We start from the raw sequence: 26,784 nt of genomic DNA, 5'->3' as shown, positions 1-26,784 counted from the left end.
AATGTCTTCAGGTCGAGAAAGAGGGGAGCCTCAGGCCCTGCCAGGAGTCAAATCAAGGAAACTGAGTGAGGACTGAGAGGCCCACCCACTCTTGCATAGAGGGGAAAACTGGCCCTGCACCTGCACTCAAGACTTAAATCCCCAGGGAAGGGTGTGAGGCTGAGCAACAACCACCACCCCTCATCAGTTTTTTTCTTTAGTTCACTTTATTTTTTTTTAAAGCAGTTTTAGGTTCACAACAAAATGGAGCAGAAAGTACAAGGAGTTCCCATGTACCCTCTTCCCCGACACAGCTCACACCTCCCCCACTATCAACATCCGCCATCAGAGTGGGCCGTTTGCTACGATCTATGAAGCTACATTGACACATCATTAGCACACAAAGTCCAGAGTTACATTAGGCTTCATTCTTGGTGGTGTACACTTTGTGGGTTCTGACGAACGTATGATGACTTGTATCTACCATTATAGTGTCATACAGAGTAATTTCACTACCCTAAAAATTCTCTGTGCTCTATTCATCCCTCCCTGCCCCCAACCCCTGGCAACCACTGGTCTTTTTGCTTTTTCTATAGTTTTGCCTTTTTCCAGGATGTCATGTAGTTGGAATCACGCAGCATGTAGCCTTTTAAGATTAGTTTCTTTCACTTAGTAGTACACATCTAAGGTTCCTCCATGTCTTTTCATGGTTTGATATTTATTTCTAGCACTGAACAGTATTCCATTATTTATCCATTTACCTGCTGAAGGACACCTTTGTTGCTTTTAAGTTTTGGCAATTATGAGTAAAGCTGCTATAAACATCGGTGTGCAGGTTTTTGTGTGGATGTAAGTTTCCAACTCATTTTGGTAAATACCAAGGAGCATGATTACTAGATTGTATGGTAAGAGTATGTTTAGTTGTTTTTTTTAAAAAAAAACAATTTATTGAGGTAGGATGGGCATACAAAAACCGTACATATTTAATGTATACAAATTGATGAGTTCGGAGATAAGTATCCACTTGTGAAACTATCAGTTACCGCAGTTTATGCCATAAACATATCTATGACCTCCAAATGTTTCCTCCCACCCTTTTTATTTTGTGTGTGTGATAAGAACACTTACCATAAGATTTAACCTGTTAGAAAGTGTACAATATAGTAGTCTTAACTGTAAACTCTATGCTGTATAGTAGATCCCTAGGATTTACCTTGCATAACTGAAACTTTGTAACTTTTGATTAAAACCTTCTCATTTTCCCCATCTCCATAGCCCCTGGCAACCACCACTCTACTCTCTGCTTCTCTGACTTTGACTATTTTAGATTCCTCATATAAATGACATCATGTAGTATTTGTCCTTCTGTGTCTGGCTTATTTCACTGGAACATAATGTTCTCTAGATTTATTCACGCTGTCATAGCTGGAGAAGTTTTAGCTTCTTTTTAAAGCTGAATGATATTCCATTGTATGTATACTTTACACTTTATCCATTCATCCATCGGTGGACATTTAGGTTGCTTCCATAGCTTGGCTATTAGGAATAATGCTGCAATGAACATGGGAATGCAGATATCTCTTCAAGGTTCTGATTTCAATTCCTTTGGATAGTAGTGGGATTGCCGACAATATCATATGTTATTTTTGATTTTTTTTTTTTTTTTTTTTTTTGCGGTACGCGGGCCTCTCACTGCTGCAGCCTCTCCTGCTGCGGAGCACAGGCTCCGGACGCGCAGGCTCAGCGGCCATGGCTCACGGGCCCAGCCACTCCGCGGCACATGGGATCCTCCCGGACCCGGGCACGAAGCCACGTCCCCCGCATCGGCAGGCGGACTCTCAACCACTGCACCACCAGGGAAGCCCTATTTTTGATTTTTTGAGGAGCCTCCATACTGTTTCCCATAGTGGCTGGACCAATTTACATTCCCACCAACAGTATAGAATATGTTTAGTTTACTGAGAAGCTTGCAAACTGGCTTCCAAAGTGGCTGTACCATTTGCATCACCACCAACAATGAAAGCGTTCTTGTTGAATCCCATCCTCACCAGCATTTGGTGCTGTCAGTCCTCTGGATTTTGGCACGTAGTGGTTTCTGGTTGTAATTTTAATTTGCAGTTCCCTAATGGTACATGATGGTGAGCATCTTTTCATATGCTTGTTTGCCATCTGTATATCTTCCTTAGTGAGGTATCTGTTCATATCTTTTGTCCATTTTTTTAATCGGGTTGTTAGTTTCCTTCTTATTGAATTTTAAGAGTTCTTTGTATATTTTGGATAAAAGCCTTCATCAGATCTGTCTTTTGCAAATATTTCCTCTGAGACTGTAGCTCATCTTCTTGTTCTCTTGATGGTGTATTTTTGCAGATTAGAAGTTTAAGGGAATGAAATCTAGCTTATCAATTATTTCTTTCATGGATCCCCATCCCATTTTTTATGAGTTCTGGAAGGAGGTGAGATCCTTGGTCTGAAGGTCCAGCCCCCAGTCAGCAAAAGGAAGAGTCCATGACCCTGTGCGGTATCCAAGTGAGGACTCCAAATGATGACTTAGGATCTAACAAGCTCAGGACAGAGAGGTACCCACAGAGCTTTAACTACTGGGTTCCCCCTGATAAGAGTGGTGGGCTGAGGTGCCCCTCTCACTTCCTTCTTGTGGGTCCCGGAGAGCTTTGGGGTGTCACCTTTAGAGTAACAGAGAGGGGAGTTTCCAGGCCTTGCCAAGAGCTGTCATGATAATCCTGAAACTAAACATAGAAGACCCCCTACACTGAAAAACACAAGTGGCCCCACTATCAACCATGCTGTCACCCTAGTCAGTAAAACACAGGGCAGGCAGGCTGCAGCCTAAGGCTCACCGTTTCTCCACTGGGTTCTCAGGGACAGGTTGACCAGGAGAACAAGAGCCCTGCAGAGTCCTAGGGCAGTGCCCTCAAGGAAACCTGCAGAGATGGACTTGGTTAAAGCTTACGTGGAATCTCCCTGCTGAAGGTCCTCACACCATCTCATTCCCCCTCCTCCTCCCTCCTCCAAGTGCGGGCATCACCCACACTCCCGCCTGCTGTTCCTGATCACACTCATCATTCCCTAGGGTCACAAGAGTAAACTCAGTGCTCGTGAGAAATGCCAGCATGCCCGGGGTGAGACCCAGGATCTCCAGGGTGCTCAAACCACTGAGCAGGGAAGAGTCCCCCTTCTCTTCCTCTCCTGTTTTGGGAATGTTTCCTTGGACTCCCCGGTGGCTGGCATTCCTAGGAGCCTCAGAGATCCACATCCACCATCGTTACTTCTCAGCTATTTCATGCACAATGTCTGAAAAAGATGTCAAGAGCCAAGATGAGAAAGTGCACGTGGCTCTAAAGCCTCAACCTCCACTGAGAGCTTACGGAAGGACCTTCTAACCATGAAGGCAGGGATGTTGATGCAATTCCTACTGCAGAAATATAAAAGAGCCCATCATGAAGGTAGACATGCTGAAGGTTGTCAACAAAATGTACAGGAAACAATTCCCTGAGATCCTAAGGAGAGCCACTGAGCACATGGAACTGGTCTGCGGCCTTGACTTGAAGGAAGTCAAGCCGAGTGGTGATTCCTATGCCCTTGTCAGCAAGCTAGATCTCACCGATGATGGGCGTCGGAGCAGTGGCGGGCGGTTTCGGAAGAATGGGCCCCTGATGCCTCTCCTCGGTGTGATCTTCTTGCATGGCGACCACGCCTCTGAGGAGGAGATCTGGGAATTCCTGAATATTTGGGGTGTTTTTGATGGAAAGAGGCACTTCATCTTGGTGGAGCCCAGGAAGCTTATCACAGAAGATTTGGTGCAGGAAAATACCTGGTGTATCATCAGATGCGCGACAGCGATCAAGAGCCCAAGCTGAAACCAGCAAAATGAAAGTCCTGGAGTTTTTGGCCAAGGTCGATGATAGGGTCCCCAGTGCCTTCCCATCCTGGTATGAAGAGGCTTTGAGAGATGAGGGAGGGAGAGCCCGAGCCAGGGCTGCAGCCAGGGCTGGCACTACTGCCATGGCCAGTGCACATTCCAGGGCCACATCCAGTCGCTCCTGTCACCCTTAGTGAGGTAGAGGCCGATTCTTCACTTTGTGGTTGGTAAAGCCTGTTAACCAGTGTTCCTGATATGCATAAATTCCTGTTGGCTTATTTTTTTGGTAATTTTCAAGTGATCTTCTTTTCAAAAGAAAGTTTATTTAGATTCAGAACAAGCTTATGAATGACATGGGCACACACTTATTGCTCCTTATCAGATTTAGAAGTAAGAATTTTGTTTTTTGAAATACAAATTGAAAATTTTTAAATCATCGATGTGATCCAGAGCAAGACTGCATGGAATTGGAATAGGGATATCCTTGGTAATGTAAAAGAACTCCCCAGTAAAATAGGATAAGAAGATAGAGAAAACAAATTAAAATTGTTCACCTATGGGTTTGGTGTACTCCATTCAGTCTTTCTTTTCCAAAATTTAAAAGATATACACCTTTTAAAGTCAGGAAAAGATATATACCTTTTGCATTTAGGATGTGCTTAAATTATTCAAGAAAATATGAGTTTATGGGACTGTAAATTGATGCAGCCACTATGGAAAACAGTATAGAGGTTCATCAAAATATTGAAAATAGAACTACCGTGCGATCCAGCAATTCCACTCCTGGAAATTTATCTGAAGGAAAAGAAAACAACAACTTTTTTGAAAAGATATCTGCACCCCCCCCATATTCATTTATTTACCATAACCAAGACATGAAAACAACGTAAGTGTTCATTGATGGATGAATGGATAAAGAAAATGTGATACACTCACACACACAGTCATACTCTCACTCTCCCTCGGATATTATTCAGCCATTTAAAAAAAAAAAAGGAAATCCTGCCATTTGCAATAACACAGAGAGACACACAAAAACAAATACTATATGATCTCACTTATATGTGGAAATTAAAAAAAAAAAAAACAGCCAGAGAACAGATTGGTGGTTGCCACAGGTGTGGGGTGGAGGATGGATGAAATGGGTGTAAATGGCCAAACGGTACAAACCATTTACAAAATAAAGAAGTCCTGGGGCTGTAATGTACAGCATGGTGACTATAGTTAATAATACTGTATTGTATATTTGAAAGTTGTTAAGAGAGTAGATCTTTCTTAATTGAGGTATAGTTGATGTACAATATTTTATAAGTTTCATGTACACAACAGAGTGATTCACAATTATTAAAGTTATATTCCATTTACAGTTATTATAAAATATTGGCTAAATACCGTTTGTTGTGCAATATATCCTTGTAGCTTTTTAATTTTTATTTAATTTTTATTTTTTTGCAGTCCGCCGGCCTCTCACTGTTGTGGCCTCCCCTGTTGCGGAGCACAGGCTCCAGACGCACAGGCTCAGCGGCCATGGCTCACGGGCCTAGCCGCTCCGCGGCATGTGGGATCTTCCCGGACCGGGGCACGAACATGTGTCCCCTGCATCGGCAGGCGGACACTGAACCACTGCGCCACCAGGGAAGCCCACTTGTTTATTTTATACATAGTATTTTGTATCTCTTAATCCCCATCCTTCCCTGCCCCTCCCCCTTCCCTCTTCCCACTGGTAACCACTAGCTTGTTCTCTATATCTGTGAGTCTGTCATATTTCCCTAGTTTGCTTTATTTTTGAAATTCTCCATATAAGTGGTATCATACAGTGTTTTTCTTCCTCTACCTCACTTATTTCACTTAGCATAATACCCTCTAACTCCATCCATGTTGTTGCAAAATGGCAAAAGTTCATTCTTTTTTATGGCTGACTAGTATTCCATTGTGTGTGTGTGTGTGTGTGTGTGTGTGCGCGTGGAGTGTGTGTGTGTGTAAAGAAGATGTGGTATATACATCTTGGCAATTGTTGGTAATGTTGCTATGAACATTGGGGTGCGTGCATCTTTTCGAATTAGTGGTTTTTTCCTTTTTTAACAGTAATTTAAAGTTTATTCTGGCTATAATGCAGGTTATTCTGACTTTAAGGTAGCATACCTGGCATACTTCTGAGTCCGTTCCGAGAAATTCTTTTGTACTTCTCTCTCTCTGTTTTATAGATCCATGCAGTCTATGGCACTAGGGGGGGTCATCTGGGTTTGGATCATATAGCAGTGAACAAATGGATGAAAGAACGTTAGAAACGATTAAAGGAGGAGACCACTGTGATCTTAGAATATTGAGACAAATGCTGCCATTAGTGTTAATGTCTGAATGATAAATTCTTGTTGCAAATGCAACCTTAGGTAGTTTGAAGGGGTAGTCTGTAGGAAAATGAATTGTCAAAAGGAATACACCACCTTGATATGGGTTTTCATTAGCTTCCATAATTGTGGCTTGCCAGTGAAACATATTATCCCCAGCTGGACCTGCAGAGCAGTGTGCTGGAGGGTCACGGGCCAAATCACTAAGTTCCTTATTAATCCCTTTCAGCACCATAGTCTGTGCTTTTCCTCTGGCCCCTCACAGTCCTGGTGTGTGCTCAAAGATCCGGTCAAAACTCTTGATTATCCGGGCTGCTGGGAAGGACTGTCTCTTCATCCTATCCTGGCTCTGCCAGACACAGGCACCTTCTTACTAAACAGAGAGGTTGGACTGTGAGGGTGGGGTCAGAGGCATGTAGACGAAGCTGGGGGGAAGGGTAGATGAGCGGTGGAAACCCTTAGACTCAGAGAACCATTGAGAACCTGAAGGAGACCATCCAACTTAGTGAGGGGGTGGGGTTGTTGTTTTTTGTTTGTTTGTTTGTTTCTTTGGGATACATACCCAGGAGTGGAATTGCTGGGTCATATGGTAGCTCTATTTTTAGTTTCTGGAGGAACCTCCATACTGTTTTCCACAGTGGCTACACCTATTTACATTCCCACCAACAGTGTACAGATCTCCACGTGCTTGCCAGCATTTGTTATTTCTGTTCTTTTTGATGATGGCCATTCTGATAGGTGTGAGGTAATACCTCATGGTAGTTTTAATTTGCATTTATGTGATGATTAATGATGTTGACCATCTTTTCATTTGCCTGTTGGCCATCTGTATGTCTTCTTTGGAAAAATGTCTGTTTAAGTCTTCTGCCCATTTTTTCGATTGGGTTATTTGGTTTTTTTTTTTTTAACTGTTGAGTTATATGAGCTGTTATATATATATATTTTGGATGTTAACCCCTTATTGAGCATATCATTTTGAATTATTTTCTCCCATTCCACAGGTTGTCTTTTCATTTTGTCAATGGTTTCCTTTGCTGTGCAAAAGCTTTTAACTTTAATTATATTCCATTTGTTTGTTTCTGCTTTTATTTCCTTTGCTTTAGGAGACAGATCCAAAAAAATATTGCTATGATTTATGTCAAAGAGTGTTCCACCCATGTTATCTTCTAGGAGCATTATGGTTTCCACTCGTATATTTAGGTCTTTAATTGGTTTTGAGTATATTTTTGTATGTGGTGTTAGAGAATGTTCTAATCTCATTCTTTGACGTGTAGCTGGACAGCTACACGTCAAAGAATGAGATTAGAACATAAACAGAATTTGGTGATACAACAAAAGGAAATATGCATTTACATTTGAGCCAGTAACTCCAATTTTTCAGAAATTAACCCCGAAGGCACATCCACAACAATGTGAAAATACTGCAATGTCCGTGAATATATTAATTGATAAAAACATGGTATATTCACAGAGTGGAGCACTATACTATGTAGCTATAAAAAAGAATGAGCATGATCTTTGTAAACTAATATGGGGTGCTTCCAGGATAGTTATGGATATAGATATATAAAAGAATGTGTGAGTTTGGGGCTAATGTCAGTGATACCAAGCCCAGTGCCTTCCCATCCTGGTATGAAGAGGCTTTGAGAGATGAGGAAGAGAGAGCCTGAGCCAGAGCTGCAGCCAGGGCTCATACTGCTACGCTGGCCAGTGGGTGTTCCAGGGCATGTCCCAAAGCTCCTCCGGTCCCTAGTGAAGGCTGAGCGGATACTTCACTTTGTATTTAAAGAAAGCAGTCAGTCTCCCAACTAGTGGAGGGCCAAGGTGGGGCTCATGGGAACACAACATATATTTGTGTTCCTAGACAATATGCACAAATAGGAGATTTTTCTTTTTTCTATTTTTAAATGTTGTTCCTTTCAATTAAAGATGTGTTTAGCTTCAGAGTCTAAGTTTATTAATGACATGACTCACACATTTAGTGCAGCTTATCAGGTTGAGAAATAAGAATTTTGGTATTATGTAACACAAACTGGAAATCCTCGAATCATTTCTTGTCATTCAGAACATTGGAATATGGACTTTTTGTGAAAAAGGAAATTATTCCACAGTAAAGTCTGTGTGATCATGAGATACAGAAAAAAAAACTGAAGAGGTATTCACTTCTTGGTTTGTTTTATTCCTTTTAGTCTTTCTTTGTAAAATTGAAGTATATATACCTGGATTCGGTTAGCTTATTTAAGAATGTGGGAGAAGTGAAATCACAGTATTTTGCCTTCTTGCACACGTGCTCTTTTTTTTTAATTTATTAATTTTTAGCTGCGTTGGGTCTTGGTTGCTGCAAGGGCTTTCTTCAGTTGCGGCGAGTGGGTCTACTCTTCATTGTGGTGCGTGGGCTCCTCACTGCGGTGGCTTCTCTTGTTGCAGAGCACGGGCTCTAGGCACGTGGGCTTCAGTAGTTGTGGCACGTGGGCTTCAGCAGTTGTGGCTCGCGGGCTCTAGAGCACAGGCTCAGTAGTTGTGGCGCACGGGCTTAATTGCTCCGCGGTATGTGGGATCTTCCCGGACCAGGGCTTGAACCCGTGTCCCCTGCATTGGCAGGCGGATTCTTAACCACTGTGCCACCAGGGAAGCCCTGATCTTTAATTGTTCAAATATCAATTTAGCGTCTGCTCTTCAGAAGGCTTTTGGATGGTACTGGGGATGCTAAGAAACATAGACCCAACCCCTGCCTGTAGAATTCTAGAGTCTAAGAGCAGCATTCATAGAAAGCAGCTGGTGAACGAAGATCTAAAGGCCCAATAAAAATCAGGGGTAAGAAGTGGGGGTTGAGGGGTTCCTCATGAGGAGTCTAGTGTAAATGTCCTGATGCAAGGCACTTTGAGACTTTAGGACAATATAAAAGTCCTGCAGTGGGAGATAATTTTAAGTTAGGCCGTATGGTGAGCCAGCCAGTGAGGCTGTGGAAACACTGAACAGGGGCCAGACCCTCAGATGGTGGGTCTCAGAGTTGAGAGACTTAAGCCTGGAATGGAAAACTGCCCTTAACAGTTACTTTGAAACCATGAGTAAACCAGAGAAAAATCTCCACCCGGGGCAGGGATGGAACGTGCCCCATGCTCCTGTCCCAGTGCAGGTGAACACAGTGCACAACCTAGGTGTTTTATGCACATCATCTCCAAGGAGTGTCTTTGAAATAAAGGTGACAGTAGTCTGAAACTGGAAACTCAGAAGCCAGTGGGCTGATACTCTTTGCTGGGGGACAAGGAGTCAGAGCCCATTCTATTAAAAGGGCATTCGCATTCAGTTTTGTTTTTTTTTTTTTGGTTGTAATTCCGCAAAGTCTACGAGAGGTGTAGATTTTCGGTGACGGTAAAATTAATGACGATAGGGGTTGTTTAGTTTAGATGAAAGGGCAGCTTGGAAGGAAGAAAGAGTCTTGGAAGCAAATTCTAGAATATTTGAATTTCATTCAGTTGGAAGGAAAATATAATTTTCATATTTGATTTATTGGGGAAATTAAAGATTCTTTGTAAACAGCATTTTGGACTGATTTGGTGTTCCATGTCCTAGAATGCCACATATTCTCTGATATCTCCTGGATTTAAAAATTCCTTCAGGGTGGGTGGTATCGTCTGCAGCCAAAATAATCATAATCATGGTAAAAACAGACATTGTGTAAAGTCTCAATGTGGTCCAGGCGCTGTGCCAGGTGTTTTACATACATTACCTGCATGCCACTAGCCCTGCAAAATAGGGCTTAACAAAGCCACTTCACCTGAGGCTCACAGAGCTTGGTGATGGACCTGAGTTCACACAGCTAATAGGTCACATGGCTGGGACTGGACCTCTGGTCTGAATTTGTCCAGAGGTTGCGCCATTCCACTCCTCCCAGCCTGAGGCTGATCATGAGTCAGTTAATTCACTGTCTTCTACCACTTCGAAATGTATCTTGAGTGATGAAAAGAAGGACTCTGTGACCAAAACACTGGATTGGAATACATACCCACAGCAGTACAAATACGGAAATAAACAAGAGATATGAATAAAGGAGAGAAAGAGATAATGCTCGGTAACAATATGATCATCTGCATGTGCAAAATCAGATACCCTCAAATGATCAGGGGCTTACAAGATTATCTGGCTCTATCCTTCTATGTAGAAAGTAAATATTTTAGAACTACCCTAAGTCTGGCTGGTGAAGAGAAGGAATATATCAGCTTTTTTTCTCTGACAGCGTAACATCTGTCCTGAGGTCCTTAATTTGTGCTGCATTTTCCTAATCTTACATCACTTTCGGGACAGAGACCCATTTTCTCCCGAGATTTGCAATAGGGTAACTGGTCAAATGTTTGTAGGAATATGCGTTTCCCAGGAAGCCTTTAATCAAGAGACAGAAGCTGATATAAGAACCCCCATGAATGAGGACCGAGGAGACGATCACCCCTGAATATAGGAGTTATCCAAAGACTAAGGAGAGCGACCTCAGTTCCGTAGAAGGAGGAGTGCCAGGCTTTGTTAGATGTAGTGAGCATGTTGAGTGAGGAATCATGGAAGGACCCAGCCAGAACAGTGAGGTCCAATAGAGTTGCATCCCTGCTGCCTGTTCTTGGAGGCCCCAATGGACTATGGTCATATGAGGATCACCCTGACTTTCAACTTGGAATTCTTAGGAGAGTAGGACCTTGATGTAAGACAAGCAGCTTCAGGAAAGCAGAGAGTGGAGTTACAGGATTGATCATGTGTCAAGGTGAGGATCTGAATGTGGACTAAGGGTAGCACGCACAGCATAAAAGGAGGCCCCGGAAAAATCTCTGATGCTGTCATCCCCGGGAAGCTCTGGCCATAGATGTCAGGTTGATTTCAGCCTGGAAAGTCTCAGTGAGGTGAGGGTCTCTGTCTAATGGGGTTGGCCTCAGTTTTGCAGAGAGAGAGATAGAGACCTGAGCCCTAACAAGAATTCATGTGACGATGCTGAGTGTTATGAGGGGACCCCCAAAAGCAGAGGGGGCCAAATAGAATTCTGTACAGTTCTTAGCCCTGGGAGACCCAGAAGAGCTACTGCTGAGTCATCCCCTCATTCCACCCGAGTGATCTCAGGGAGGGAAGGGCCTCATCTAGCAGGATCAGACTCCAGTTCTGCAGAGGGGGACGTCTTGGCCATAACCAGAGTCAAGGTGAGGACCCTCAGTGCTAATGAGGGGGTCTCTCCCCCAAGGAGGGAGGCTCACAGGGTGGCGCCCGTCTTGTCAGGCAGAGATGGTCGAAGCAGCGCCCTGACTTCCCCCCACTAGGGCCTCGGGGAGGTGAGGGCTTGGTTCGGAGGCTGGAGGACCCGGGACCATAGAGGGCGGGGTCCCGGGCTCTGATAGACGGCACCAGCAGGACGCAGGGACCGCTGACCCCTGAACAGTGGGCGTTCCCGCAGAGTCCCGCCCCTGCCGTCAGCCCTCGGAGACCCCACGCAGCGCCGGATGCGGCTCCCCTGGATTTCCGCTTCGGAAGCGAGGAGCCCGACCGGGAGCCGCGGCGTTTGTTCGTCCGAGCGTGGGTTTTCGGGACTCGTCCGGAGCCACGGTGAGGACCTGAATGTAGCCTGAAGGGACCTTCCCTCCCCTCTCCCCACTTAAGAAAGGTAACCCCCCCGCCTCCCGCCCCTGCCTGCCATCAGCAGCGTGGGACCCTGATCTGACGTATATGCCAGAGGAGTTGCCGTCTGGAGGGCCTCAGAGAGTGGAGGGCCTTTGTCTAGAGGGGCCGGCTTCTTAGGCAAAGGGTGTAGTCTTGTCCCCAGCAGGTGGAAAGTGGGACCTTCAGAGCTGACGAGGGTCCCTCCTTCCGAAAGGCGTGACTGCACGGGGCCCCCTCCCGCCTTCACTCGCGCGATGCCCTAGAGTAATTCAGGCTGAGAGAATCCCTCATTTCTGCCTGGGGTGGGAAGTGGGGTTGGGGGCTAGGGGACGTTCGGGTAGAGAAAGGCCTTTATGGAAAGGGGGCAGGACTTCCCTGGCGGTCCAGTGGTTAAGACTCCTCGCTTCCACTGCAGCGGGCGCACCTTCGATCCCTGGTGGGGGAACAAAGATCCCACATGCCACATGGTGCGGCCAAAAAGAAAGGGCGGGGGCATGGACCAAGGGGGTGTTCTGTACGCTAAGTGAAATAAGTCAGACAGAGAAAAACAAATACTGTATGATTTCACTTACATGTGGAAGCTGAAACACAAAACAAATGAACAAACAACAGAACAGAAACAGTTATGGATACAGAGAGCAAAAGTGGTTGGGGGAAGAGAGAAATTAGGTGAGGACAATTAAGAGATACAAACTACCAGTTACGAAGTAAATGCGTAAAGGGTGTGAAATGTAAAACAAGAGGTAGTTGGATGGATGGATGGATGGATGGATGGATGGATGGATAGATAGATAGATAAGGCAACCCCATTAAGCTTAGGGAGGAGACTTGGCCCTAAAAGAAGCAGAGGTAGGACCATCAGTGTTAGTAAGCAGACCTCTCGTGAAAACAGGGAACTGCACAAATCAGCAGCCCTGCTCTCAGACCTGGGAGTCCCCAGATAAGGTAGCCGGGATGTGGAGCCCCCGACTTCTCTTCTAGCTACTCAAGGAGGTGAGAGCTGCGGTCTGAGGCATGTAGATTCGGGTCAGTGGAGGGAGGAATCCCAAACCCTACCCGGACTGGACGCCAGAGTCCTGAATGAGGACTGAGGGAGCCACCAACTCCAGAACAGTGGGGTCGGAGAGTCCCACCCTTGCTGTTACCAGGCGTAGCCGAGCCCCAGATCAGCTTTGGCAGAATGAGGCTCACTCTGACTGTAAGCTCAGGTTCCAGGAAGATGAGGACCTTTTCTGACGGTCATGGGCTCACGTCAGCAGAGGGCAAAGTCCCAGGCAGGGTGCAGAGTCAAGGTAAAGATCCTGAGTGAGGAAATGGAGACTGCTCCATACACAGTGGAGAGAGCTGCATCTCATGCCGCCCCTGCCGTTAGCCCCGGGAGGCCCATGCCGCCCCTGCCGTTAGCCCCGGGAGGCCCAGGCAGAGCTGGCAGGCTCAGGTGCCCCTTAACTTCTGCCTGTGGGGTCTGAGGGAGATGAGGGCCTTGGTTTAAGGGCTGGCTGCCCGGTTCAGCAGAAGAAGGGGAGTCCCAGGCCATGATCGATGTCAAGGCACAAATTCTATGTGAGGAATGAGACAACCGACTCCCCCAGAACAGAGGACACCCCACAAAGTGCCACGTCTGCCTTCACCCTGGGGAGCCAGGTTTAGAGCTCTCAGGCTGAATTGCCCTCTCAGTTTCTCCAAGGGTGGTCTCAGGGACGTCAGGGTTTGGGTCTAATGGGAGAGGCCTCATTCAACATAGGGAAGAAGCCTGGTTCCTAACGAGAGTCAAGGTGGTAACACCGAGTGAACATGAGGGAGCCCCACCCAGAAAGAAGTGAACCACATAGAATCTCATCCCTACTCTCAGACCTGGGAGGGAGACTCAAGCATGGTGACCTGATGAATATCACTCATGTTTTCCCGGACCATGGCAGAGAGGTGAGGAACCTCCTTGATGGGAGTATGGGCTCAGGTGAGCAGCCAGAGGATTTCCAGGTAATGCCAGGATCCAAGGAGAGGACCCTGAGAATTGAGGGGACCACCTACACCACAATAGTGAGGGCCACAGAATCTCTTCCTGCCTGTCAGCATTGCAAGTCCACACACAGTTGTAGCTAGAGAGACAAGAAAATTTTCTTTCTAGCGGGTCTCAGGGAGTTGGGGGCCTTAGTGTGAGGGGATAGACGTCAAGTCAAGACACAGAGGATGTCCAAGTCCTGCTGTGCGTCAGGGTGAGGACACTGAGGGATGATGTAGATGCAGACCCACCCAAAGCAGTGGGGGCCCACAAACTCCCACCCCCCTCAGCCCTGGGAAACCCCAGGTAGAGGTAGCCTGATGTGTCACCCCTCACTTCGGGCCCCAGGGACCCAGGCAGATGTGGGCCTTGATCTGAGGCCAGAAGACTCAGGTGGGCTGAGGGAGGAGCGTAGATGCCGTCTGAGTGAGGGCGAAAGAGGCCAACGATGCCGCAACAGTGGGGTCCCGCGGAGTCCAGCCCCTGCTACCAACCCAGGGAGGGCATGGACGGGGATGACTGGCAGTGGCTCACCCTTTCTTTCATCTTGGGGATCTCAGGAAGGTGAGAATCTTAATGTAATGCAAGCGAACTCAGATCAGCGGAGGGAGGATGTCTGGGATTTGCCAGGACTCACGGAGAAGATGCTGAGGACTGTGGGGGGAAGTCCACCCCGTGCCAGCGGGGACCGCACAGAGTCCCTTTCCATTGTCGTTCCTAGAGGCGCCCCCGGGCACAGATGTGAGGCAGAAGTGCCCATCAGTTCCCCACTCGGAACTCACAGGGAAGTCAGCATCTTGGTGTGATGGGTCAGCAGAGGGAGGAACCGTAGACCCTCCCCTGAGTGAGAAATGGGGACCGTGAGGGAGGACCACACGTTATAGGGCCTCAGCCTGCCTGCTGCAGTTTTCAGCCTCTGGAGACTAGGGGCGCTGTGGCCAGATAAGGCCATCGTCACTTCCACTGTTCGGTCTCAGGGAGCTGTGGGCCGTACTGTGAGGAAATGTCCTCAAGTCAAGAGAGAAAGGAGCCCCCAGATCCTCCCAGGAGACCCAGTGGGGACTGTGAATGACGACTGAAGGTAGCACACCCCCCTTCCACCGAATCAAAGGCATAATAAAGAGTCCTGCCCAGGCCTCTGCTCAGACCTTGAAGGCCCAGAGCATGGTTGTCAGGCGGAGGCTCCTCATTTCTTTGTATCATTTCTAAGGGAGACGAGATCCTTCGTCTGAAGGTGCCGCACCAGGGGCAGCAGGAGGGGTCCCAGACCCTTGGTGTCGACAAGATGAGGACGCTGAATGGTTGAGGACCAACGAGTTCAGGACAGAGCAGGCCCCACAGAAGTGTCAGCGCTGTGCACCCCGACAGTGTCCATGACTCAGTTCCTTCTCGTGGGCCCCAGGGAGCTCTGAGGTGTCACCTTTAGAGCAGCACAGGAAAGAGGTCCCGGCCCTACCAAGAGTCGATGTGACAATCCTGTTTGTGAACGAAAGGGCCCCTTGGAACCCAGAGAGGGCCTACCCTACCACGATCTGTGGTCACCGCCGTCAGCCACAGGCAGGGCTGGCAGGCTGTAGCCTGAGGCTCACTCACTCTCGCTTCTTACCCTGGGTTCTCGGGACAGGCTGACCAAGAACAAGAGCCTAGTGGTTCCTAGAGCAGTGCCCTCAAGGAAACGTGCAGAGCGGCCTTCTTCAAGTCAGGGTGGGACCTCCCTGCTGAAGGTGCTCACACCCTCTCACCTTCCCTCCTCCAGGTTCCAGCATCACCTGCTCTCCTGCCCACTCCCCCGCTTGCTGTCCCTGCCCATAGTCATGCCTCGGGGGCAGAAGAGTAAGCTCCGTGCCCGTGAGAAGCGCCACCAGGCCCGGAGGGAGACCCAGAATCACGGGGGTGCTCAGGCCACTGCAGCACAGAGAGAAGAGTCGCCCTCGTGCCCCTCTTCTCCTTCTCAGGGTACTCCCCCGAGCTCCCCTGCTGCTGGCACTCGCCAGGAGCCTCAGGGAGCCCCAGCCACTAGCTCTCGTGCTGCAGGGGTTTCAGGCCCAGGATCTGATGTGCGCACCAAGGGCCCGGTTCAGGCAAGGAAAAGTTCCTCCCACGCCTCAGCCTCTGGTGAGAGCTTTCAGAGAGATCCTCTGATCAAGAAGGTGGGAATGTTGATAGAATTCCTGCTGGAGAAGTATACAGTGGAAGAGCCCATTATAAAAGCAGACTTGCTGAAGCTTGTGAACAAAAGGTACAAGAGGAAGTTCCCTGAGATCCTCAGGAGAGCTGCTGAGTGCGTTCAGCTGGTCTTTGGTCTTGAGTTGAAGGAAGTCAAGCCGGGTGGTGATTCCTATGCCCTTGTCAGCAAGCTACATGTCAGTGATGATGAGCGTCAGAGCAGTGGCGGGCGGTTTCGGAAGAATGGGCTTCTGATGCTTGTCCTCGGTGTGATCTTCTTGAATGGCGACTGCGCCTCTGAGGAGGAGATCTGGGAATTCCTGAATGGTTTGGGTGTTTATGTTGGAAGGTGTCACATAATCTTTGGGGAGCCCAGGAAGCTTATCACAGAAGATCTGGTGCAGGAAAAGTATCTGGTGTATCGTCAGGTGTGCGACAGCGATCTCCCGTGCTATGAGCTCCTGTGGGGCCGGAGAGCCCACGCTGAAACCAGCAAGATGAAAGTCCTGGAATTTATGGCCAAGGTGGCTGGTACCGTCCCCAGTGCCTTACCAGATCTCTATGAGGAGGCTCTGAAAGATGAGGAAGAGAGAGCCCGAGCCCGAGCCCGAGCCGCAGCCAGGGCTGGTACTCGAGTCAAGGCCAGTGCGCCTTCCAAGGTCATGTCTAGCAGTTCCTCCCACCCTTAGTGAGGTCTGAGGCAGCTTCTTCACTTTGTGTTTGACCAACGCTGCCAACCTTTTCAGTAGTGAGAGGCTAAGCTGGGGCTGGAAAGATCATAATATATATCTTCTTTGTGTTCCTGTTTTACACTAGTATCTTTCAAATATTGTTTCTTTCACTAGAATGTTTCTTTAGATTCAGAATCCAAGTTTATAAATGACATGGATCACATATTTGTTGTTGTTTATCAGGTTTAAGCGTAAGAGTTTAGGTACTGTGTAGTACGATGTGAAAACTCCTTGCATGTTTCTGGGGTTCTGGACTGAGATAATATGGCTTTGGAATAGGAATTTTCTCGGAAATGTGAAAGAATGCTGTGGTTTTAAAATGGATGAAAGCAAAGTAAAGTTTAGTCAAATTTTGGTTTGTCTTATTCACCTTTGTCTTTCTCTTTGTAAAATTCAAAGATGTACACCTAGATGTCCTTAGCTTATTCAAGAATGCCGACAAAATTGGATAGTAATAAGTTACATTCCTCACTCAGTGCCTCATTGATTCCCATCTGTAATTGAGCATCTGCTCTTTGGAAGGTTCTGTGCTGGTAGTGATGATGCTAAGATAAAAAAGACCCTGCACTTGCCTGTAGATGTTGAGAGTATAAGAGCAGCTATTATATAAGGAAGGTGGTGTGATGGAAAAACCCAGTGAGGATGGTGGGGAGAGAGTCCAGATGAGAGCAGTGAAGTATAAATTCTCTTAGCCAGAACACTTTGAGGTTTGGTTATTTTGCAAATCCTTCCTTGGGAGGTAATTTTAAGTTGGCTGCATGGTGGGCTAGATGAGGCTGTGATAATGGTGAGCAGGGGTCCAGTGCTTTTGCCCCGGTGCAGGTGAACACGGTGCCCAAACAAACCAGGTGTTTTATGCAGATTGTCTCCTTTGTGGTGGGATGCTGAGAAGCCCCTGTGCTGGCACTCTGTGCCCTGGGCTGGAGGAGCCCCAGCCCGCTCCATTAATTAGTTATCGGGTTTTTTTAATTGGAGTATAATTGCTTTACAATGTTGTGTTTCTGCTGTGCAACGAAGTGAATCGTCTACACGTATACATATATCCCCTCCCTGCTGGACTTCCTCCCACCCATCTAGGTGGTCACAGAGCACCAAGCTGAGCTCCCTGTGCTGTACAGCAGGTTCCCACTAGCTGTCTATTTGACACATGGTAGCGTACATAGGTCAATCCTAATCTCCCAATTCATGCCACCCCCCCTTCCCCCGTGTCCACATGTCCATTCTCTATGTCTGCGTCTCTGTTCCTGCCCTGCAAAGAGGTTCAACTGTACCAGTTATCTAGATTCCACATATATGCGTTAATATATGAGATTTGTTTGTCTTGAGTGTAATCTGGCAGAACTCCTAAATGGGCCCAGATTTTGGTGGTGATGAAACACGTGAAAATCGGTTGGGGGGACGGGTTTGGGAGGCAGGGGAATTATTGGTCCTTGACACAAATTCTATAAGGTTTGATTTGCATCCTGGTGGAACCCCTGCCTCCACAAATGAAACAACATATTCTCTGATAGGGAAAATGTACTCAGGGTTACTTGCTAAGGAGCACTTTGGTTAATTCATCTTTCTTTGTCCTAGAGGCCCGCATAGTCTCTGACATCTCCTGGATAAAATGAAAAATTCCTAGAGATGAGGGTATCTCTAGGACAGAGAAGACCAGTCTCTTCTGGTATGAAAATAAGCATCATAATAACTGCCATGCATGAAAGACCCAGACATCGCCAGCCACTGTGCTAGGTGCTTTACATATATCACATATGTTCCGACAGTTCTATAAGAGGAGGCTTATCAGACCCACTTGGCAGACAAAGAACTTGCAGTATTCTCCGGACTGGTAGAGTGACAGAACCGGGAGTACAGCCCGGTCTGAATTCCTCCAGAGCCCATACTGTTCCACTCCTCCCAGCCTGAGGCAGCCCTTCTGTCTCTTAATCCATTTCTCCTCTCACTGCTCCGTGACGTCTCTCAGGCAATAAGAAAGAGGAACTTGTAGCCAAAATATTAAAAGCAGGCCTAAAGAAGGAAGGTGAACATGAGAATCAGACACCATTTGGGGATTTTCTGTGGGCTTCTTTTACCTAGGATCCTCCTGCCCCTCGCCCCAGGCTTCCCTGAGAGCTGATTGCCCCGGTCCCGGCACGGGGGTCCAGTCCCAGCACTTTGTGGCATCACAGCGCCCTGCCCCTGGGTCTTCCCCAGTGTGCCCTCGTGTCCAGACTGGAAGCTGACCTGCTGGCCAGCTCTTCTCTGCATCTTCCTCTGGAGGCTGCACTCAGCTCCCGGAGGAACGGACAGCCCATATGCCCTGCCCTCCCCTGACTCGGAGCATCCCGACTCCCCGCAGATCCCGTTCGTCACCGTGGACCCCTGGGACAGCAGCTGCCCTTTCCATGTTTCTGTTCACTTCAGACAGTGACGTTTACACACCTCCTCATCCCCACTGGGTGCCTCCACCACATTCTCAGTGTTTGCAAACCTGCTGGTGACGAGACTCTGATTTGGTATGGACTCTACAGGGCCTTGGCTTATAACCCCAAGGCTAGGGAGGCCTTGTTTGAAACAACGTGATATTTGCAGTAGGATTTTAATGAAGTGTCTTCTTTGAATCTGGCCACTGAATCCATACACTGATGAGTGAACTTAATTAAGGGGTCCAAAACCAAAGCCTTCTTCCTAAGTGGTAAAGGAGGAGGGACCAAGGAAATCACTGTGTAAACAAACATCTGCTGAGGCTGAATTCCGAAAAACCCATCTTGGAGTCCTTCTTGGAGGTGGCAAATGGTTCTTTGGCAGACATGCTAGCTTTGAATAACAAGGAAAAGTAATTCACCATCCTCCCAGTAATCCTTGTCTGTATCGGTCCCAGGGGAGATGCTGTTTGTTCAATATGCTTAATGGCACCTGTTCGGGTGTTCAGGTATGTTCAGTCAGGTGGTGGGTGGCTATGATTTTGACCATGCAACCAGAAGTTAGGAGAAAATTCCCAGCCTACTGAGGTTACACAGGTTATTGCAATTGGCAATGCAGAAAGGTACTGGTGAAAGCCCTCTCTGCTGAGATGTACAGGGTACTTTTGGAAATTAGATGGAATCCTGTATTTGAAAACATGTCTTACATAGTATGCACAAGAAAAACTTGGTGAATTTCAAGGTAAATTTGGCCTTCTCAGAAACTCCTCCAACTAACTAAGAGGGTTGTTGTCATAAGCAATTGCAGTAGTTGCTCTTTATTGAGCACACACTATACACCAGTTTATGGGAGACTGCAAACCTCATCCACATCCTGTCTTGCTCTCCTTGGGTTCCTGGGGAGACTATATTCCCAGTCCACTTGTAATTAGGAAGGGTCACCTCCAGACCAAGGCACGAGGGAGTCAGTATGGCACCTCTGTGCTTTCTCTTCCATTCAGCAGCAAACAGAGAGAGCCCGTGTTGAGGTGTGGAGCCACGCGACGTACATAGCCGGGATCTCGGAGTCATCTGTGAGCGGTGAGCCTCTGCCAACCTTCATCAGATTTTATGTGCACAAGAAACAGACTTTTGTTGTGTTAAGTCATTCAGATATCAGGTTTTCTCTGTTGCATCAGTTAGCAGTTACTTAATCCGAGTGATACACAACTACTATTTCTTCTCTTAGGCTCATTTAAATGTTTTAATGACAGAGCTAATCATAGCATATATATTCTTCTTATAAAAACTTCTTACACACATAAATCACAATCTCCCCCCTTACAACATTGCTCGAAAATTCAGCCCCCTTTTCAAAAGTAACCACAATTAACTGTCTGGTGTGTGTCATTCTAAAGCTGATTTGAGGCTTCTTTGTACATAGATGTGCTACAAAAATATGTTGAATTTTTAAAAACACAGGGGCCACAGTGTACATATTGTTCTGTGACTTGCTCTTGTAACTTAATGGAAGTGATTGCAAGATCTTTCTGTGACAGCACTTATAAGACCCACCTCACGTTTTAAAACTGTCATCACCATTAGAAAAGGTCCCAGCCAGCCCTCTGGTCCTAAGCTACAGCGTGAAGTAGAGCCCCTCAGCCAACCTGTAGATCTGTGAGAACAAACAGTTGTTGTGTTAGGATGCTACGTTTTGTGGCTCTACATTGGGCAGTGGAAGTTTACTAATAAGTACATTAAGGGCTAGCAGTTCATATTTTAATTTTTTTATGTTCTTTGTCTTCCACAGGGAGCACATACTATTCCTAAAAATATTTTTAAGGTTAAGAAAAATAAACTTCAAAAGGCATGGGAAATTCTAATTTCAGACGTTAGGGAAGCCTTTAAAATGGGAAAAATAAGCAAATAATTTACAAAAGAAGAGTGAAGTGACGCATGATTATTTCTCCTACAGAATGAAAACAAAAAGATTACCTATAGACTATTCTCTCTCCAGCTGGTGGATTGATAAAGAGAAATTTTATATCAGAGGATAAGTTCCTGATAGTTCATGAGTTTCAACGTAGTTCTGGAGCACGTTTATCTCGCACCATCTAGAAAGGCGATATGTAGTACGTAAGAGCGTGAGATTCTGGAACCAGACACCTGGTCTTTCAATCCCAGCGCTACCATTTACTAGTTGTGTAATCTTGGGTAAATTCCGTAACCTCTTTGTGCCTCTTTTCTTATCTGTAAAATTGTGATGGTAATAATACCTAACTATAAGATTATTTTGTGAATTAAGTGTAGGGCATTCAGCACGGTGCCCACGAATTCATAAGCGTTATATATGTGTTAACTATTATTTTATTATCAAAGCATTTTGCTGAGTTTTCATTGAAGGATTAATTGACATTTAATACAGGAAGAATATGGGCCCTATAGATAACCTTAACACTTAAAAACTACAATGTAGAAATACTAACCTCTGAGAGGGAATCTGTCACCTCTGTAGTCCCTAAAGCACTATCAGATGATTTCCATTAATATTAATTAGGTCAATAAAAAGTATTAATGTTTAAATACAAGCCATGGTTATCAGAAAAACTTATTAGCCTTAATACTTCACTCCCCATTTGTATAGGATAAATGAGGTAATTCAAACGAGAGAGATTTTATTTTTTATCATTAGTAAATAGCTAAGCAGTGAAGAACTGAGGAACTCAGCTTTGACCACATCTTGGACTAAGTGAGATTTAAGGATTGTTTGGTATCCAAGGATACCTCTTAATGTAATTTCTGTAAATCTGAGAAGAAAAGAGATTGTGATGGTCTCATTTGAGAGTAATATGTGGAAGAAGGACCAGAATACGTTGGAAATGCTGCCTAATCAAAGCGTTGTTTTCATGTATATTTTATAGTTTTTAAGTGATTTTTTTAGCTTAATGTTTTGTAGCTGGAACATTTTATGTCATAATTACTAGTCTCATCAGAGATTTCATTTTTATTTATACAGATATGTGGAATCTATGATTAGATGTGTGCATTTAGGCCAGTTGGACCTCCTTTATTTTACATCAATGTACTTTTGGAATTTGGAATTCTCCTTTTTCAAGTATAATGCATGTATATCTGGCACAGCTTCCTGCTTGACTCTATTGTTGTGCCTTATGTAAAATGACATTTAGTTTGCTTCTCATTGATTAGAATCAATAACATAAGTCATAATTATGTCCTGGAATAATATGCATTTCTAGTCTGGCTGCACTGTAGGTGGTGGGATATGGCCTGGGAAGCTAATCATCCTTTATCATTTCTTTCCACTTGGGAGAGGACACCCAGAACGCTAAACAGTCAACTTCGTAACTGAATATATAGGATAAAGTTGTTTATAAATTGGGGTCTCTTGTACTAAGGGGAAATATTGAGACCACTCTTTTTGCAAAACATAAATGGAGAACTAAGGCAAAGATAATTCAATCAGAATTTGTGTCATCACCTCAAGATTTCAAGCCAAACCACAAGACTAGTACACTGAAATGTGTATATGTGTTGTGATGTCAATGTCCAATTCAAGTTAACTCTACATTTTATTGATCTGATGAGCACATTTGTTTGCTAAAACCAAAAGACAATGCAGGTTCCCTGTCAGACTGTTATGATTGAGAGACCCCCTAAATTGTTTGGACTTATTGGCTTAATTATTCCACATTTGGGAATCCATGGAAGGGTCTCTGTTCTGGAACACTGATGCATGTGAGACTGTTGTGACTGTTCTCTCCTTTGCAAAATATTCTGCTGCCTTGGCTTCTGTATTAGTCAAGATAAGCTAGGTTATGTTAGAGTGTCAAATTAATCCTGAAATCTCAGTGTTTTACCACAACAAAGGTTTATTTCTCAACCACACTACATGTTCAATGGGTATGGGGGAGGGAGGGGCATTTGGGGGTTTTCTCTGGGGCTTACCTATTCACTGAGGCAGGGGAGAGTGGGCAGAGAGTCTCTAAAGGGCTCTTCTCTGATTCAGCCAAACCCATCACTTCTTCTCCCATTTCATTGGCTGAAACCAGTCATAAATCCTCGGTTAGCCTCAAGGGGTCTGAAAAATGGAGTTTTCCATGTGCCTGAGAAGAAGGAATATAGAATTGGGTTTGGCGAGCACAGCACTGTCTGCTACAGTTTTTAAGACACTGCCCTGTCCTGGTTCTTCTGCCTCTCAATCTGTTTTTTCTCTGCCTCCTCAATGGACTTCTTTTCCGTCACCCCTTGGGGAACTGGTGCTCCCCAAGTTACCATATCCGGTCCACTATTTTTTTTCTCCCCACAACTATCCCCAGGTAACTTCATCCACTCCTCCAGTTCTAACTGCAAACTATCTGCTGCTAACTTCCAGATCTATTATCCCAAGCCCTGACCTACCCACAAAGCTTTAAACATAAATCCAACAATGACTGATTCAAGGATATCTCAAACTCAATGTGAAAAAAGATAAACACATTATTTTTTTTTCCCAACCTCATTCGTCCTCTTCCTGTATTCTTTGTCCCAGTTAGTGGCAGCATCGTATTTCCAAGTCTAGATTTCTCCCTATCATTCCCACCTCTTAATTTTGTACGCCATCTTAGCTAGGCTGTGCTGCACAGTTGTTTAGTCAGTTATCAGTCTAGATGTCCACTGTAAGGTATTTTTTAGATGTGATTAATAGTTACATCTGTAGGCTTTGAGTAAAGCAGATTGCCACCCATAGTGTGACTGGGCCTCGTGCAATCAGTTGAGGGCCCCAAGAACAAGGACTGAGGTTTCCTGAAGGAATTCAGCCTCAAGAGTGCAACACAGGGACTTCCCTGGTGGTCCAGTGGCTAAGACTCCGTGCTCCCAGTTCCGGGGGCCCCGGTTCGATCCCTGGTCAGGGAACTAGATCCCACATGCATGCTGCAACTAAGAGTTCCCATGCCGCGACTAAAGATCCCGCATGCCACAATGTGGACCAGGCGCAGCCAAAATAAATATATAAATATTAAAAAAAAAAAAAAGACTGCAACACAGAAACCCTGCCTGAGTTTCCAGTATGCCTGCCCTGCTATACAGACCTTGGACTCAAGACTGTAACATCTGAGTTTCTAAGCTACTGGCTTGCTCTATGAATTTCAGACTTGCCATATATATATATGTATATATGATCTCTTATTGGTCTGTTTCTTTGAAGAACCCTAACTAGTATACCACCATACACAAATGGAAGAGTCCCGCCAAATATCCTTCCTAAGCACTTCTTCATCCTCTCTGTCCCTATTTACCAATGCTCTTATTCAGAGCTCTGCGGTTTCCATCCTAGTTAATTGAACTTACAACTCTGATATTGACCAGCATCAATATCTTGAAATTACTTATTTCTTTTCCTGATAGTCATAGTTCTTTGTCCCCTTACTTATTGTTAAACTTTGTTTCTCACAATTCTAGCAGTTCCTTCCTGTGTGCTACTTCTAGGTGATCAGCAAATCTGATTTTTTAGATGTCCAGATTTTTTTAGAAGCATATCAAATTAAAATCAAGAGTTTACTTGTGAATCACCTGAATGGTTGTCCTGTGAGTCGAGTGCATTTGTTTTTATACAGGGACACTGGCTGCTCAAAGACCTTGCCTAATTACCTGATCTACTGTAATAGTCCAGCTAGAACCTTGAGACAGATAGAATGCTATTACATTTACTCTTGACCATGCCACGAAATTTTTTAAGTTTATTTTTAACCAGGTGGCCAAGTTACATTAAAATCAGTGGTCTACACTGATCTATCAATTCCTTCACTTTTACTTCTCAACACATCTGTCCATCTTTCTTACTTCTCCACTGAAACTCCTTTCACTACCACCACTAGGGATCTCCTGGGTGATAAATTCATTGGGTACTTTAAAATATACTGTTTATTTTTTCAGCTTTATTAAGGTATAATTGACACATAAGAATTGTATATATTTAAGGTGTACGATGTTTTGTTATATGTAAAATGTCAAAACACTGTGAAATAATCATTACAGTCAATCTAATTAACACACTCACCACCTCACATAGCTACTATTTTCTATTTTTAATAAAAATGATATATGTCCACTACAGTACATATGAAATTTTTAAAAAGTTTAATACAGAAATTGAACTATCACCTATAATTCCATCACCTAAAGATAACAATTAACTACTAACAGTTCAGTTGAATCATTATTAATAATTTGATGCATTTTCTTTCAGAAATACATACATTTATGACAATAATATATATTATAGAATTGCAATAAAGTGCCTGCCATAAAACAGATAGGTCTCTTTCTTTTTAAAATAATACTTTGCAAATATATTACTATGTATTATTCTTCTAATATAAGTGATTACTCTGTACATTGATTTGTGCGTTTAAAAATTTTTTTTATTTATTTATTTGGCTGTGCCCGGTGTTGGTTGTGGCATGCGGGATCTTCATTGCGGCATGCAGGATCTTTAGTTGCAGCATATGGGTTCTTAGTTGTGGCATGTGGAATCTAGTTCCCTGACCAGGGATTGAACCCAGGCCCCCTGCATTGGGAGTGCAGAGTCTTAGCCAAGGGACCACCAGAGAAGTCCCTGATTTGTGCATTTTATATATAACTTTATGAGTGCAACCATTTCTCTAACTTAAAATTTTTATACAAATTAGAGTCTGTTTTATTGATATGTCTATTGTGACACCAATATAATACTGTTTTAATATTAAACACTTAAAATACATTTCAAAATGCAGCAGCTATTTGCTATATTTATTCTTTCAGTTGGCTTTTAAAATTTCTTTGCCAAATTCGAACTGAAAATTCACTTGGATTTAGAGTAGGTTTAAGTTAATCCTACATGTTTTCAAAATGACTTCTTTATGCTATTTAGTCTTTTTAACTCCAAGCACATTTTGATCTTTATCCTACTTTAGAGCATTTGACATGGTTGGCTACCCTTTTGTGCTTGAAATACTCTTCCAGGTTGCTTTTGGAATTCTACTCACCATCAGTTTTACTCTCATCTTTCTGATCTTTCTTCTTATTCTTCTTGTGGTCTTCCATTTTGGGGTCTCATGCTTAAGTATTAATGTCTTTGTCTCTCCTCTGCTTTCATCGTATAAACACTCCTGGAAGACCTCATTCTTTCCCATGGCTTCAACCACTGTCTGGATGCTGATATCTCTCAATTCAAAATTTCCAGACTTTCTAGACCTCACGTCTTATGAGACCAGTCCTGTAGTACAGGGATCTTGGTTGCTTAAATGCCTCACATAATTATCTCTTCAACTGTGATGTTCTGGCAGAATCCTATAAGACACATCCACTTAGATGTCTGTCAGGTACTTAAAATGAAATCTGTCACAAATCTAGACTCATAATTTTATCTTCACCAACCTGCTCCTCCTCTTTCCTTTCCCCTAGGAGAATCCCACCACGATACTATCAGTTACCCATTCCAGAAAGCTGGGAATCACCATTAATCCCCTACATCTCCCTCAGACATTTTAGTCTTTTACTGAGATCTAGCATATCTATATATGTCTTAGTAATCTATCACCAAAATAATGCTGTGTAATAAACCACCCCAAAATGTATTGGCATCCAACAATAAACATATTCTCAAAATCACAGGTGTGTGGGGTTT

At 44.8% G+C, this 26,784-nt stretch overlaps 1 protein-coding gene and 2 pseudogenes across 1 annotated transcript; 2 read left to right on the top strand and 1 right to left on the bottom strand.

Annotated features, from left to right (window-relative positions):
• Positions 1 to 781: 781 nt before the first annotated feature.
• Positions 782 to 4,050, top strand: LOC137216711 (melanoma-associated antigen B4-like; annotated as a pseudogene).
• Positions 4,051 to 5,973: 1,923 nt separating this feature from the next.
• LOC137216710 (ubiquitin-conjugating enzyme E2 D3 pseudogene) lies at positions 5,974 to 6,580 on the bottom strand (annotated as a pseudogene).
• Positions 6,581 to 15,651: 9,071 nt separating this feature from the next.
• Positions 15,652 to 16,763, top strand: LOC137216876 (melanoma-associated antigen B4-like). Its single transcript, XM_067722998.1, has one exon. The coding sequence runs from the start codon at positions 15,652 to 15,654 to the stop codon at positions 16,690 to 16,692; it is 1,041 nt and encodes a 346-aa protein (XP_067579099.1). The 3' UTR covers positions 16,693 to 16,763.
• Positions 16,764 to 26,784: the final 10,021 nt, after the last annotated feature.

Source organism: Pseudorca crassidens, chromosome X (assembly GCF_039906515.1).
Source record: "Pseudorca crassidens isolate mPseCra1 chromosome X, mPseCra1.hap1, whole genome shotgun sequence".
NCBI classification, from domain to species: Eukaryota; Metazoa; Chordata; class Mammalia; order Artiodactyla; family Delphinidae; genus Pseudorca; species Pseudorca crassidens.
The sequence above is the reverse complement of the archived record's forward strand: the minus strand, read 5'-3'. Positions and strand labels throughout refer to the sequence as shown.